Raw genomic sequence first — 17,718 nt, forward strand, 5'->3', positions numbered from 1 at the left:
AACCACTTTTCTCAATTTTTTTCTAGTTACCAATATTACACGACGTTATCAGGCATATAGTTATTGGGACGCTAGTCAAATTAAACTTGACAAAGTCGGCCTAATTGTAAAACCACGTAACTGCCATTTGGCCTATTTTACAGGAGAGCAATAAAACTCTCTCATTTGACACTTCCTCTATGGTTTCTTACGAAATCAAACACTGTTGTATGGAAACATGAAAATAATCTGTCACACACCAGGTTTTGTTGATTATTATTTTTTTTATCGTTTCTCAGTGAGTTACATGTTCTGTAAATACTGATTTCTGGAGTTAGGTGTTATGGAATGCGGAGTTGAAGGTTTTGGACAGAGCTTAAATATCCGCTTACATCTCAAAACTAGGAGTTACGTTAAAATCGTAATAGTACAAGAGTTCATATTTAATTCCATGAAGTAACAATGAATGAAAAGCGGTGTTCGATTCTACAATTTTACATGGTTCAAAGGTCCCAATAATCAAACAGATTTTAATTGGATTAGTTTATCACACAAAATTTCAGAGACAAACCAACCAAAGTTGGAAAAACGTTAAATTTTTCTTAATTAATCAGTTTGCAAAACATCGTAAAATGAATGGTAGTCGGAAGGCATTGTTTGTTTTAGCTCTTGTAGATGATTATATTTTGATCGAGGAATCTTTCGTTTGGATGTGTACAGTTGAGGAAAATCAAATTGACCAATTAAATGTGAATCGTTACACGCCGAAGCAGTTGTTTCTTTCCTTCTAGATCGTGTGTTTTTTGATTGTTTGGGTTCGCAAATTGGTAGAGGTTTGTAGTCATCTTCATAATTTAGTTTGTAGTATATCTTAGCATCTTCTGTGTACAAAAGACAGCGAATATCTGTTACTTTTGGTTGACCTACACCTACTCCAGGTCTGATTGATTTATATGGCATAGCTTTAGTATAATCTTTGAAAAAAGTGTAGTCTAAGTATTGAACTTTATAAGGCCTGGGGTTCTTTCTGGCCTTGGAACATACTTCTGCGTAATCAGCTGGAACATGTATATCTCTATTTTTCAGATGTCTCTCAATTGTTGAATGAATTGAGTCACATTCCATTTGGGTGTGCCCCTTTTCTAAATATTTTTGTTCTATGACAATATTATACTGTTTTGCTAAATGCATTAGTGCATTTGCCAATATAGCACAACGATTTTGATAATTGCAACCATCGCTGAAAATTATCACTTTATTACTATTGTTTCTTAGAGGTAGTTGGGAAACAATGAAGTGTGTCAAAATGCTTGCAAACTCATTTCCAGTGAGTTCACCTTCACTCTCATTCCATAAGTAGCAATAGCCATCCTTGAATCTCAAGTCAAAGAAGGTCATATTATGTACAGATAATTTGCTTCGATAGTATAATGCTGATGCATTGGATTTTGGGCTTAAAAGTAACGACTGTAAATCGACTGTGTAGACATGTTCTTCATTAGCTTTGTCAAATTCTTTTGCTTTTCTTGCTTCTTCTTTTTTTTTCATATGATCGTCATAGCTGCTTTTATCAATGTGATTATGTTTGAATGAAATGCACCTGTCACACTGATCTTTTTTTGGTCTGTAAAGACTAAGGTTCAGGTCCTCAAACATTTTATGGAACGTACAACTGGATGATGGATTCATGTTTCTCTGCCCACACCAATCATTGCAGTAAAATTCATACAATTTTGCCTTTGATGACCAACATGGTTCCAGATACAGTTTATTTGATGATGATCTACAATAATGGCTCTCAATTTTTGGGAGTGTCGAGAAAAACTCTTTCATAGAAATATTTTTTTCAATCAACTCATTTCGCTTTGATTCAACATTTTTCTGTGGTCTTCTTCTTTTATTTCTTGTTTTCGTAATATCTCCATCTTCATCTTCATTTATTACTTCATTATCGTTAATATCATCACTTTTTCTGTCTTTTATCCAATTTAATGCCATCCAATCACCAATACTAAGCGTTGCTAAAAATGTACTTTTGCAAACACGCAATTTGCTGTGGTCCACTGTCAAATGAAATTGATAAGTGAATTGTCTCCTCGATTGTCCTGGCTCTTTCCTGTCACGTGCTCTCCCTGTTAAATTCACATCTATTAACCCTCTGACATAAATCCTTTTTGCTTCCCACGACATATCCCAAAATTGTTGAAATATTTTTTTCCTCTGCTCAATGGATAAAGAAGCACAGTAGAATTTGAGACTTTTACACTTACATTTCACATCTTTCATTTTTCTTTGGGGCTTGATAACGGAAAATTTTGACTTTCCATCTATCAGCTTTCTTCCTTGGTATTCCTCGCCCTTTTCTCTCAAAATCTTTGCTTTCTTACTCTCCCATTTCCTTTCATTAACCTTGTGCCTTTTTCTACGCTTTGGGCTCACTATTTGTTCTTCTTTAATGTTATCGCCAGCTATATTTATTGTATTCTCATTTTCATTTGCTTGTGAAACAGAGCTATCAATAAGTGACGTGTTCTCTTCTATGAACCCATTATTTGTTTCCTCGATTACATTAGGAACTTGAAGTGAAACGGTGCTGTCGATGATTATTGACGTGTTTTCTTCTATAATCCCATTTATAGTTTCCTCGATTACATTAGAAACTTGTGAAATAGTGCTGTCAATAATTGACGTGTTCTCTTCTATGACCCCAACATTTGTTTCCTCAGTTACATTAGGAACTACATTGCTATCTGATATTCCTTTACTTGGATTCATACTATCATACAAAGGTGGAAGTGAATCTATAGCAATAACAGTGGTAGTATCAGTACTAGTCACTGCATTAGATATCTCTACAAGAGATCCATCAGCCTGCACAATAAATACTTGGCTAGCAATAACAGAATCAGTACGATCTGTCGAGGACTCCATTATATCATAATTCAATGCATCATAGTTTTCTTTTAAAGAGGATGTTTCAGCAACAAAACTGGAATGGTCTTGATTCATGAGAGATTTTTCCTCCTGTTTTTCATTTTTCAGCAAATTTAATATCTTTCGTGCTCTTGAACTCATCTGAAATCAAAGTTAGAAATGTCAGGTAGGAAAAAGCTTCTGTATTTCAAATTTGAATACGTGACTCAATACGTAACTCCACAAATAGATCTAAAACTGGAAAGTTTCAGAAAGCAAAACATTTATGTTGCATTAACAAAACACGTAACTCCAGTTATCACCTATTTGCAAGCCACATAACTCTCTATTTATATGGGACCTTTGGATTATGATTGATAAAAGATATAATTTCTATCACATAATGATTATTTGAGATATTTCATTAATTATTATCGGCGATTAAACGTGAAATGACTGCGATAGTTGAAATAAAAAGAGGCTTATATCAAAACACGTTACTCCAATACGGTGTTTTATAACCTATAATCTCTGATTTAGTCAAACCGCATAACTCCAATTCATATTAATTCATATTATTCAACTATTCACAATATGAAAATCACTTTTCTATTTGAAAAATATAAAAAAACGGTACTTACTTCGTCAGTGTACTCAACCACGATTGTTAAAAAACTGAATATGTAATAAAAAAACCACTTGGTAGAGCACTGTTGACATGCCTATTACTAACACATGGACAATTCGGAGTTAGTGGGTTGGAAATAACAAAAAACCCTAACAAAAGATACGTGATTTGTAAATTCCTTTTTATTAAATTCAACGAATTTTTTGGAGGTACGAGGTTTATATCATTGGTGTAGAGCATTTTCTACAACAATTTGGCATAATAAACTCGAAACTGATTTTCGTGGAGTTACATGGTTTTACAATTAGGCCGACGTAATCATACTTCATTACACGATCTCTAAAATCAATGTCAGCTGGTTCTTCTAAAGTGATGCATTTTAATTGTGGCGATAGCAAATATATATTAGAGAAAGCAATTTGGTTTCATAACACTTATTTTATTGTTCTGGATTTGTAGTGAATACACCATACTATGAAATACTTGGGAAATTATCATTAAAGTGACAATATGGCAATGAAAACAAAATTGTATTTGAAAGCATTCCAATAAAATAATTTTATTAAAACTTCAGGAAGCAGTTATAAAATAATCTTGAAAGAGTTTTATAAAGAGCATAAAAACCTTACAGAAAAGTGCTGTGAATCTTCTACAAAACAATTTGATTTTATAAGAAAATATGTTTTATAAGTTAGTTGTGAGAAAGTTTCTGTGATAAATTCGTGACTATTTTATAACGTATTTATAATTTTATTTTATAAACGTTTCTATGACAAACTTATAAAACACTTTTATTGCCTACAACTGTATTATATTCACGGCTCGTCTAATATAATCAATTAGCATTTTGGAAGTAATTATAAAATACCAACAAAATAAAACTGTTGTAGCACCATGAAATTATAAAACAATTTTGCTGGTTGGGAATGGCAGGTTCTGGTCCAATCAAGCTGTTTTTAGCACCCTTTTTACTCTTTTTTGCTCCACTGAAAAATTTGTGAGTTCAATAGAAATCTAGCCGAAATGATTGAAAACTATTTTACCCCAAATATATTTCGAATATAAAAAATATATTATGGAATTAATTTTCAGAATAAAGTTCAATGAACTGTGGAACAATTCGGTTTTTCCAATGAATTACAACTTTTGTAATCACTCAAACGAGGACTGAATCACTGAAGACATCGCTTAGGCAACTGAGTGGGACTGAAAAAAAAGTTTCATTTCAACAAACTTTCTATAGAAATGATGCACAGCCTACGCCAAACGTCAGAAACGTTAAGTGCAGTGCGATTTTTTCAAATTTGGTATCTTTTGGTTACTTCACTCTGAATTTTTTCAGAGTGAAGTTTGACAAAACAGAGTGTGTGAGAGATGTCATCGATATTTTTATTCGTTTGATGTCATTATGTCACCTGTCGAATATAATCCACCGCTGTTCGTGGTACTAGCCAGGGGAGTAGTTGTTTTCTGATAGGTATCAGTCCATTCAACCTACTGTCTAGGTATATCCGAGACGGGCTTGAACATTCAAAGTTCATTTCTTGTGAAATTGAAACGATTATAATCGCATAAGCTCATGAAAATTCATTGTTACATAGCCCTAAAGAAGAATTTGAATAAATTCGATACGTCGCCAAGAATACAATTGTTTTTTTAAGAAAAAATTATTGGATCACTAAAATAGTTAACCACTCATTCCTTTAGATTTCAAATTTCTCCACCACATTGCAAATAGTACTCTATGTAGGACGATTATGGCGATCGTAAAATGGGCGAAGTGCGCGGTACGTTGCCCGAACACCCATCTTGATGAAACAATTTTATTATCTGCACGGGTTATGGAATGCTGTAACAGTAGATGTAGATTCAACCCAATATGTTTCCATATATTTCTATATAGTTCCTTCGATGAAACACTTCCTTATCGACATTCCATGATCTTCAAAAATGTTACCCTGATTATTTTCCATACCTCAATATTGAATTTGGTAAAAGTGACTTTGCGGACTGTAGTGACCGTTCAGGGACTTTTGACATCTACTGTATACATAGTAAATTCGTGTTAATTTTGATATTCGAATGAAGAATTTTCACTCTGCTTTCCATTTGTTAATCAAATGCGCGTAAAAACTATTGGAAAAAACAAAAAGTTCGAAATGTTGCAGAAATACCGTCTATTTTAACCAACGTCAAATGGAAACGTGTGGGAATGGTGTCGGGTCGATCTGTGAGATTGGATACTATCATTTGGCCAGGAGGTGATCTTTCCGTGGCCGCTGTTTCCACAAGAGCTAGGACCGTATTTAGAGTAGTTACTGCGCTATCGCCCCCTTTTGTGATGGAAAGCGAGTTAGACGAGGATGGACAGTGTCTTAGAGGTGAGTTACCTTCATTAATTTTTTCTTAATTAACTGTACTCTTTTGATTAGTTACCGAGTTCGATTCTGAAGTTATCGAATTTGAATCTGAAACATGAATGTTATATTGAAGAAAAAAACATAGTTTTGATTTTGAAGTGGCTGAATAGTATCATAAATCAGAAAAACTTTGAAATATTCAATTCAATGATTTCAGTAAACCCAAATCCGACCGACCAAAGGCAATATTTCATTGAATTTGACTACTTGGAAAAAGTCTGGACAACGTCAACTATAATAAGGATTTGGGAGTCATCTTTGACAATAGATTGAGTTTCAATTTACATTGCGAATATACCATGAACAAATATAATGTATAAGGTTATACTTGGGAGAATCCAAAATGAATTCATTAGATTTTTAAACTTCAGGGTAAATGGTGTTTATAACGTTGATAATTTACATTCAGCTAGATTGACATTCAACATTTTGCTATCAGAAAAACTATGAATCATCTCCGACATGGCCTCCATGTTTAAAATCTTCAGGAATTACTTTCATGCTTAGGAACTACTATACTCAGTATCAATCTATGTACCATCCAGAAACACCAGAAATAGGCAATTTCTCAATGTAAGCTCAAAACGCTCATATTCCTAGGCTTAGCAATAGTTTCAATAAATACTGCCCGACGTTGGAAGTTTCTTGTATGTCTTTATTTCACCTTAATACAATACAAAACAAATTTTTTCTACGGATGCTACACAATGTGCTACTTCTCTCATCGCTTTTATACGTTCAAAACGAAAGATTTTTCACGCAATGAGAAATATCCACCATTACAGTGAGAAATAATTTCTCACTGTTATCACGATAACCCAAGTCAGTCATGAATTGTTACATGTCAGATTGATATGACACGTTTTTCATGTTGCCAACGCTACGCCGACAATTCGCGTGCAATATCCAAGTAGTCCATTGTCGGCGTTTCCACAACAACAAAACCGAAGCACTGCATAATTATTGCTGTCAACTTACTCAACGAAAATGGTTTTATCGTTGATTGTTATAGTATAAACAATTCAGATGTATCAAATATTGAATATAATGGAATACGAAGATTTAGAGTTGGAAAATATACCTCCAGAAATTGTTTAGAAAGCAATAGATGTTTGCAATAATTTGCTACCAAGCACATCAAGAGAAAAATATGAAATCGCTTACAGGAACGTTACGGACTGAAAAATGAAAGCCAAGGTAAATTTTTGTTCCGAAAATACCTTGTTAGTTTAATTTGAAGAGTTGTCAAAAAGATTGAAATCATCAACATTATGGTCTCAGTACTCGATGCCGAAGAGTACCTTACTTATTAAAAACTGTGTTGATATATCAAAATACGCAATGTTGCTGAATCTTATATCGACAACTCTATAGCTAATAAAATGAAAATTTCAAAAAGTATGGTAGAATCCATTCAGTCTCCAGCGCCATTAGAACTTAAACACAACAATGCTGTGGGAGCTCAGTACGTTTCCCCATCAACTTCAACTTCGACCGCAGCTAATATTTCAATTACCAAAAACATGTTGAAACAAAACGACCTACCAGGAATTACTTTACAAAATTGTTCAAATATAGGTAACTGTTAATTACTATTTTAAATAAAATATGAAAATGAGTTAATGAAATACAAGTATTATTATATATGTATTTTTATTTTCAATATTTGAAAACAACGCAACTGTAGAAAAAGTACAGTGTACAATGCGTGAGAAAATGACATATTTCTCACTCGCTAGATTTGCGCTTATGCGCTCGTGAGAAATATGTCGGTTTTCTCACTGGTTGTACAATATAGAGTAAAGGTGCCTAATGTGGAATACAATTTTATTTCAATGAGAAAAAATTAGTGAATTTTGATATTTCTCTAAAATATCTTATTGTAGAATTGGTAAAAAGGTTCGGGATGTGAGGACATCATTATTTACAAAATATCAGCAAGTGGGTACCCGCAAGAAAAAAAAAACAATGAACAGTGTTTTTTTGGTAGTTCAAAAAATGGGTTCGTAATGTGAAATACCCCAAGTCCTGATGTGAAATAGTTTTGAATGAGCAGCAATATTGAAGAAATTATCGATTTGAATGTATATAAACAACGAAGTAAAGAAAGTCATTTTAATTTTGAAATTTTCAAACAAATTTAAGATCGAGAAGTATTATATCAACGGCAGAAGTCACAGACATATGGTTCTTTCTCTGATCCTGCACATTCTTCGTGAGCCCAGCAGTTACACATGAAGCACATAATCCAAATTTCACCGCGATTGTTCTCAGAAAAATGCTCTTCACAAAAAATGCATTGAACTTCATGATCAGGATTTGCTTGCCCATGAAAAATGTTTTCGTTTTCCGAAGAATTATGGAGAGAAATACTTGATGCAGCAGATTCTGAACTTGATAAATCATTTTTCTGGCATTTTTTTTATTTTTAATGTTATCTCTACCATTACGACTACTTCTCTGGGTTGAACTACAACCTGCATTTTCTGTAATTACTTTTCTCTTAACTGCAACCTTCTTCTCCTTTGTCGGCGCGTTTAAAGATAACTCGAGCTCATCCTTATTCGGCGTCGAAGTAATAATTTTTGCTCTTCCTGGTTTTCTGCCTCGAGTACCTTTTTTTCTTTGTACGGTAGGTATTGGAGCAATGTCTTCTGGTTTGACAAGGGACTTGCTTGTACTTGCCGCCCTTTGTTCAACTTGTTGGTTATCAATTGATGCCTCCGGCATAGATACATTGTCAGCAGTTGCATTTTCCTTGTTACGTTCAATCACTGAAAAATCTTCTTCATTGAAAATATTTCTCCTAGTTGGATAAATTCCTGTGGTAGCAAATCCTTTGATGGCTCGCTCTGCTGATTGTAACTTCAAATAAGCCCGCCCAAACAGTTCGCATACATCAAAATGATTAACAGGGCGTTGATTCTCTTTCAAAAATATTCTTATTTCTTCATTATAAAATATTTTCAGATGCCCCATTACTGTCTTGTCAAGTGGCTGCATTTTATGGGAGGTGTGTGGCGGCAAGGAAAGTATTGTAACAAAATTTTCTTTTGCTTTTATTATAACGTCTAGGTTTCTCGTATGAGTGTTATGCCCATCCAAAATCAATAGGACCGGGTTGGTTTCAGATGGACGAACGTATGAGAGAAAGTGATCAAACCAAGCAGTAAATAGATCCATTTGGATCCATCCTGATGGGTGGAATTTAAACAAACTGCCAGGTGGAGCTCCCTTCTTCAATTGTTCGTTACAATTCTTGCGCGGGAAAATGATCATTGGCGGTACGAATACTCCATATGCGCTCATACAGAGAGAAACAGTTATTAGCGATCCCCGCTCTGAAGAAGTAAGGGTCCCAATTTGACGTTTACCCTTCATAGCTAAAATGTGAGGACACTTAGACTGTACAACGCTTATTCCACATTTATCTACATTGAACATTTGCCTAGTAGAAAGTTTTTTCTCTTCTATAATATTTTCCAATAAGTCAAAAAATTCGTCTACACTTTGTTTGTTGAACCCAGCAGCCCTAACAACAGATGTACCTGTTGGCCGTCTAAAGCTGATTTTATCCCTATGCCGGTTAAGAAATTCCTTCATCCATTTCTTTCCTGCAGATTCTTGTAGTAATGAAAACTTATTTGGAATGTTATTACGTTTCGCTAATTGAAATGCAAGATAACGTAGATCTCTTCTCGTTAATCCAAAAAATTGTCTTTCCATTTTCAGGACATGGTCCACAAGGTTATTTTCCAATTCTAGAGGTAAAATGGGATTTCTTCCCAATGATTCTTTTTTGATATCATTAATACAGTACCTGAATAGAGTGGCACGTGGTACATTATAAAATTTTGCAGCTCGCAAATATCCCATTTGATGGTTTCTCACTCCCTCTACAGTGTTTTTCATATCTTCTTCTTTCCACTTATGTTAGTTAATATTTTTCGAAGGCATTTTCTGAAAAAGATTGAAATCGAAAATAATATTTGTATGTTTATAATTTAGGCGTCCTAATGTGGAATATTTCACATTCAGCCTCTCTCTAGTATTCCACTTTAGGCGCCTCCTAACCTTATATTTCATATCAACATAATCAAACTTAAATAGTTTGTTTGCATTCATTTTAGGGCATATTTTTCACTCACCATCTATATTTCATTCACTCAAAAAATATCTCTCCAAAACAGTATAGAAATAACATTAACTTTTATTTGCCGATGAAAAAGAGTCAGCTCTGACTTAAACCACGTTCAGTTTAATATTTCTGATCTACTGCGCAATAGACCTGACAGATTTCTACATATTGAAAGTTATGAAAAGATTTACCAAATACGTCAATTCAAGGGCAGATGGCGTATGTAGTTCTTTTTATAAGAGGGTATTTCACACTAGGAACCTATTTCACATTAGGCGACTTTACTCTAGTATTTCACATGCTATCTATACTTGTTATTTATAATCTGTTTGTTTTTGTAAACTGGAGATCAATAAATACTGTTCCATTCCATTCCATTCCATTCTATTCTATCCTATTTCAGTGAAATAACTTATCAAATGACACTTTTCTGTGAAGTCGAACTCAGATTCTGCGATATATACATATATACATATATAAATATAAACATAACTGAAGTATAATGGTAATTAAAAAAACGAAAAATGTAGATCAGAATTTTAATTAGAGGAAGGAAGCATTATCTTTTTCAATTCCGATTTAGATTTTGTTTTTGATTTATTTTTAGTTTCTCTGGAAGATCATTATATATTTCAACACCTATATTGATTTCTCCCCAAATTTTGAGCGATATAATTCAACTAGTAGTTTTGTTGCTTATCTTGTATTATAATCATGGATGGTATTTATTTGAGTGGAATCCAAATTCGAATGTTCGTAATTTTTCCTAACAGAATGATTGAATTAACAAATTTTCAGTTGAAAAATGGACAAAATTTTTAAAAGATCACGTGGTATATAAAAATTTGACTTAGGTTCAAGTTATGGTAATTTGAATATACATTTTATTATTTCATTTTGCAATCTCTTGAAAGGATTTATTATTGTTAAATTAGCTGTTCCCCAAATTGAAATTAAATATCGTAGATTTGAATTTACCAAACAGAAATATATATATTCGAGATATTTCAATCGAATAAAATATCTTACCCTAAATAAAATTCCTTAAATTGGTCCTATTTTCTTTTCTAACATCCAAATATGAGTATTCTAACAGAGACTTTCATCAATGTATACATCTGAAAATTTTGTTTTTTGACAATATTTTATTTATTTTTTGTTAAAAGCCACATTCCCTTTGTGATTTTGTTCTTAGTTATCAACTTTAAAAAAGAATTCTCATAATTCAAAGTTAATTTATGATAATTTAACCAAGAGGTTAGCAATATGATGTCATTAATCATGTTATTGTGAACTTCTTCAGTATCACTATAAAAGTTTCGAAAACAACATACATGGATAAAAGTATTATACAAAAACACAATTAATCATTTCTCTGGGAAGTGCATCAATGTGCTGACGTTTTGTTATGTTGATAGCTACAATTAGAGGACAATTACTGGAAAATTCTCTGAACAGAATACCCCCAATAATTGACGTGACGCTTTACTCGACAATTTGCTTTTAATTGGTGCTAGAGTCATGACTACAATAGGAGCTCATCAATCTGTTGTTAGTGTATCACTCACAACTAGTTTATGGATTCAATAATTTTTTCTGAAAAAAGGTTGGTTGGATACCAAGATAGATTTTTTCTTAAAAAAACAAGTGTTTTTTGCCGACGTTTCGACGTGTGATCTGCCACACAGTAAAAAACAAAAACGCCTTCTACTTATATCTACATCTCTCCCAGTAACAAAAAAACCATTTGTATTGAAAAAAAAATTATCGTCATTCAAAATATATCTCGAATGAACATCAAACATGTATAATCATCCCCGACACAAATGTTTTAAAGAAAGCTCACCATCATTCAGAACTTCAATTCGTTTGCGAGCTAATTCCACAAGCTTTCTAGTTCTAGTACTCATCGTTGCACCTTCAAAAATAGGTATAGAAAGTACCTACGTACCACTTACCAACAATGATAAACACCGGAATAAACTTCGAAACAAAATTCATGAAACACACGTCTAGCGTAAAATCACTTAAGTCAGACTTATGTGACTTTTCAGTTATGAAAAGGTAGTATGAAACTACATAAGTCTGACTTATATTATTATACCCACCGTAATCATAACATTTCGACTAATGTGTATATACGCAATCATTTTTAACCTATTTATTTTTCGTGTTTGACTTATGTGATTTTACACAGTCATGCATCTGCAGTTATTGTCGATGAATAAGACTCAATACAAAAATGCAATATTTTGACTCATGTGCTTATTCCCACTATACGTAGCCTGGTAAATTTGAACATCTGATTTTATTTTTTGAGCAGACACGATTTATTGATGTTTAAAGGTGCCCAGCATATTATTTACATTTTACGAAGTGTCTAGCAAAGAATGACGTGTTTTCTCATATAAATTCAAAGAAATTATCAGAATATTGCGCTTTGATAATTTTGGGCTACTATCAAGATTGCAAGTGATGTTCGCGTCTCCAATCAAGCGCATGGCTCTTTTCTGGATGGAATCCAGAACCTTCAGAGTATGTATGCGGAGCTACATACATGAGAACGATACTCCAAAGAAGATCTGATCTGAGCTTTATGAAGCATCAAATTTTGCTGAAGTGTGTACAGTTTTCCGTTTCGGAATAGTGTTCCAAGCTTTTGAGAAGCGTCCTTTGCAATTCCAGCGACATGATTGTGCCAAAACTTATTGGTGTCCATTTTAACCCCCAACAAACTTATCGAAGCAGAAAGCGGAATTGTCTGACCTGACATTATTATATCCGGTTCGGAGACATTTATCTTTTTGGAGAAAACCGATGCCTGGGTTTTTGTGGCATTTAATTGAACCTGGTTACTTCCATCCCAATTCGAAATTACATCTAGATCCTCCTTAAGAGATGTAACCTCCTGCTGTTGGTGAAGATTTGCATCTGCAGTCGATGTCCCGGAATTCAAATGTCATGACGAGAGAAGTGCGCAGTCATCAGCAAAACACCAATTTGGATTCTGATCTTCTTCCATTTTGTTGATGATATACAAAAAAGGAGGAGTTCACGTTCAAAACAAGGATGTTTGTGAATTCATGAGCTTTTGAACTGTCAATTTTCTTGATCACTGAAAACAATATGTGAGGAGTCCTAATCCTACGCCTTCCACATATCCACATATAATGGGCTTGTTTCATGATTTGTGGTTTATAGTTCACTTGATAGAAATTTCAGATCGAAAAACAGTGCACTTGTTTCAGCTCTCTAATTGCCCTAATTTTACCGTAATTAATTATTGAAAATCGAATGTGGTAGGCCGGTGACATCACAGGCCCATTTCTACTTTTTGTTCGATGGACCAATAAGAACACTAGAAATAATCAACATTGCCAAGTCGTAAAATTCACGAAACCTATAATTATCAATTCAATTATGGAAGTGTATATGAACCCGTTAACGTTTCAATTAATGAAAAATTTTCCACATGGAATAAAATGTACACGAAAAATCATGTTTGGAAATAAGTTGTACATCTAAAATCAGTACACAGATCCGAAAGATCACAAAATATTCACCTAACCTATGATTTTATGCATTATTCAATAATATACAGTTATGAAAATCAAAAAATATAGCAAACTGGAGTAAAGAATCGTTTCAAATATTCAATTCATGCTACAATCCCCAATCTGTACAACTGCAATTTATTATTAAAAAAAATGACTCTTATATACATACCTCTTTCTAATATTGCTACTACATTCAAGCGTTATAGGCTTGCTTGAGTATTCTGTTGAATCTTCCAAACCTTGAGAGGAAGGTTGAAAGAGATCAAGTATAGAGAGAATTGATTGTTCTCAAACTGATTCAACAGAAGCTCTTGATCATATGATAAAATTTAATGAAGTGAAATGAAAAGCATTTGAGTTTTTCACGAAACTATTAAATCATTTTGTTCCATACAGCAGTAGTAATAACTCCAGATAACACTTTCTGTGGAGAATACTTGGAGTCGAAATAAAAAACGGTGTCATCAAATGCCATAATTTCGTTCTCCATTTATTTATAGTCACTGTTTAAATTACTTCTATAATACTTTGATACCGAAATGAAGAATAATTAATTGAAACAGTAGGTGGTATATTTAGTAAGTGCCTTTTATTCATATGACATTCATTTCAGACTTTGTCTTTCATCGAAGGATGGAAAGTTTTGATTTAATTTTTATTTTAGCTCGGCCAACTGAGGAAAATCATAGATCTCTTTAAGTTTCGTTTTTTGGAACGATGAAAAACTTTTTGTCTGGTATGGATGATCTGTTTTTACAACTAGATATAAAACATATTTTAACCATTTCGGTGTTTGAAATCCAAAAATAACCCGAAATGGAATGAAAACTAATGACACGGAATATACAGCAAAATAGACACCTGCCAAGACCTATCTTTCACAAAAAAAAACCTTAGTTAATTAGATTATTGTAACAGTTGTATCCACACAGGGTTGACAACAATAATAACAGAAATGGCGTCTATCAAATTGGATCATCAGATCTGTGATTGGATTATTAGAAACCAATACACTTGGCAACTTCGCTCTAGAAACGATCAATTTTATTGGTCAACAGACACGCGGTTAATTTGAATTTTTGCTTTTCGAATTGTTTTTTTTTCTGCAATTATAAAGAGATCTTGGGACCGAATAAGCACGATAAGTATGATATACCTCTAACTTGATCAGTCTATAAGCAACCAGTATCATTTTTCATAGCATGAAACAAGCCCATTATAGGAAAATATTCTTCTATATGCCGAAACTGACTTTTTGATATGTGTCTCCCTTGCGATGAGTTTCTCACATTTTTGATTCAAGCTAAATTTTCTCACTCGAAACTTTCATCATAAATTAGTGCTGATTAAAAAAAAGTGTTATTTCGTAAAATATTCTCATGAATAAAATTAAGTACTGAGATTGATTTCCTATCAGTATGAATATTATTGGAGTTTTTTCCAACACCAAACCTTCATTTCAACTTCTCGACAAGATCAGTTTGATATTTCTCTTGATGATGATCACTTGGGGATCGAAACACCTTTCGAGGTGTTGAAATAAAGGTTTGGTGTTGAAAAAATTCCAGTAATGTTCATTACTACACTAAACGTTCCAAACAGTGCATCACAAGTTCCTATCAATATATTAGAAAATGAGTTATATACTTTGAGTCACCAACAAACAATTCAACTTGGTTATTGTCTCCTTACAGGTCTTCCATGTCATCGAGTTCTCACCTCCGACAAGGATAACCTAACCCTTGTATTTAATGAAATGGCTCGATTAGAAGAAGAAGAAGACGAGGAACAAGAAGGAAGTCAGTATACAGAATACAAAACATTCACCAACGATTATAGCGATGACGAAGATCGATTTTTTCCGTTCCAGAAATTCAAATATAAAACCAATTGTTGTTATGGTCTTTCCATGGACCTACTCGAAAATATTGCTCAAGAATTAGAATTCGATTTTAGATTGTATATAGTTGCCGATGGCTTTTTTGGTTCAAGGAGTGTGAAGCGAAAAAAGAAAAGAAGTGAACGTGATGTAGGAAAGAAATTTTTGAGTTATAGGTGAGTTGATTTATATTATGCGACCAACATTTTGTGCCTTCAAACATATTTTTTCAATACTAGTAGCTGATGTAAAAATTATGATACTGAATTAAGATAGTATTGAATGTCCCAACCATCTCAATCATAGTTTTTTTTCATAGTCATGGTGGTAATTATAATTTTGTGGGTATTTACAAACATTCTCTGCAATAAGAGGCGATGACATCTGGTCTTATAAAAATCTACGGGATCAATAGAAGACTCGTCATAAAAATTATAAAACTGTTCAAACTAGATTTTCTACAAATAAAATTTTTGAATTTTTTAATTACGATATTTCCAAGAAGTGCAGTTTCACAAATAAATAAAGATATAAAACAAATCAAAATCTTGGTTCAATGACAGTATTAAAAAGAACATAAAACTGAGAGATAAGTATTTGTATGAAAAGAAAGAGTTTCCGGACAGTGAAAATCATCATTTGGTAATTCTATGAGAACGGCTGAAGCAGAATTCTATAAGAATCAACCTGTGAATGCTACTCCTAAATCAATATGGACTACTGTGAATTCTAGTGTCTACAATAAGCCACCAAGAAAAAAAACTATTGAATCAAATACTCATTGCTCAGAATTGATATAACAATTAAGTGAAATTTTCGTAATACCTAAATCTTTGTTTGAAGGTGATTGACAATGTTTCGTGATGAATTTCACTAGTTTGGACTTCCATTGTCTACTATATAAAATGATTTGAAATCCCTGAAACAAGTAAAAAGAATAATTAAAAAAGAATAGCTGAAAATAACAATTATATTAAGCAAAAATGAACCTGAAATGAAAAGATAGTGAAATAACCTACAAGTAAAAATATAATAATTGAATAAATAAAAAACTAAAGAAATGAAAAAAGAAAATAATAAAAAAGTGTAGAGATTCCAAGTCACGTTAGTTCACGACGTTTCGATTGTTGGTATCTACAATCGTCTTCGGGTGATGACTGGACTGATTCCTCCGAGAGATGACTATTTATAGGTCGTTGAAATACTTTCACTTTCTCTGCTTTCCATTTTCCGCCTCACTCGGAGGAATCAGTCCAGTCATCACCCGAAGACGATTGTAGATACCAACAATCGAAACGTCGTGAACTAACGTGACTTGGAATCTCTACACTTTTTTATTATTTTCTTTTTTCATTTCTTTAATTTTTTATTTATTCAATTATTATATTTTTACTTGTAGGTTATTTCACTATCTTTTCATTTCAGGTTCATTTTTGCTCAATATAATTGTTATTTTCAGCTATTCTTTTTTTAATTCTTCTTTTTTAGTTGTTTCAGGGATTTCAAATCATTTTATATAGTAGACAATGGAAGTCCGAACTTGTGAAATTTACCTAAATCTTATTTCACAAACACTGCAGTATACTCCTGCCGTATAAGTTTTCTGAAACATGTAGAAGTTTTCTAGGATGTCTCAAACAAAACTATTTCAAATACAACAAGAACTTTCACCTGCAATATTCTGGCCTCCCAATGGGGTCACCGTTGAACCCCTTACAAGCATATATTCTTATGAATAACTTGGAAAACACGCGTATTCTGAATGATGCGCCTTAGGGCATATACACAAAGCTGCGATGTGACGCGATGCGAATCCGCAACGCAGAAAGTTGCGACACGAATTGCTGCGACGCGAATTCTTGAGGCAAGTGGCTCCCTAGGGTGACCATTCCTTCGACGACCGTCAACCCTACTGGACGTATTTTGAAAACTAGGTCGTGTACAGGTACTAGATGTGGGAGGTGACATGGATCGTAAAAAGAAGTGTGCACTTTTGTTATGGCTTAGGAGATACAGACAAAAGAAACAAAGAAGATTTTGGGTTCATCCCAATCAATTCGTAAGTTCTTGCGATGCGTAGTGCGAGCTCGCAGATTTTTGCGTTGCGATGTCGCACCGCAGTTTTGTGTACAAGCCCCACGTAAACACATTTCATACTGGTTCAGATATGTGGATGATATCCTCATGGGTTTTGACGGCTCGAA

At 33.4% G+C, this 17,718-nt stretch overlaps 1 protein-coding gene and 1 long non-coding RNA gene across 2 annotated transcripts in view; one reads left to right on the top strand and one right to left on the bottom strand.

Moving 5' to 3' along the window:
- The window catches only part of LOC111516554 (uncharacterized), a 213,807-nt gene that overhangs the window by 145,529 nt on the left and 50,560 nt on the right, over nucleotides 1-17,718 (top strand). Inside the window, exons 5-6 of the mRNA XM_074180442.1 lie at nucleotides 5,689-5,901; nucleotides 15,330-15,690. Coding sequence (XP_074036543.1) covers nucleotides 5,689-5,901; nucleotides 15,330-15,690 — 574 coding nt within the window. The remainder of the gene's footprint in view (nucleotides 1-5,688; nucleotides 5,902-15,329; nucleotides 15,691-17,718) is intronic.
- On the bottom strand, nucleotides 405-3,822 carry LOC111511026 (uncharacterized). Its single transcript, XR_012466843.1, has 2 exons — nucleotides 3,534-3,822; nucleotides 405-3,054 (listed from the first exon to the last, which is right to left on the bottom strand). It is a non-coding gene; the product is annotated as an uncharacterized lncRNA (long non-coding RNA).

This window comes from Leptinotarsa decemlineata, unplaced genomic scaffold (assembly GCF_025532065.1).
Source record: "Leptinotarsa decemlineata unplaced genomic scaffold, Ldec_3_MD MMD2_tig00026294_RagTag_RagTag, whole genome shotgun sequence".
Taxonomy (NCBI): Eukaryota; Metazoa; Arthropoda; class Insecta; order Coleoptera; family Chrysomelidae; genus Leptinotarsa; species Leptinotarsa decemlineata.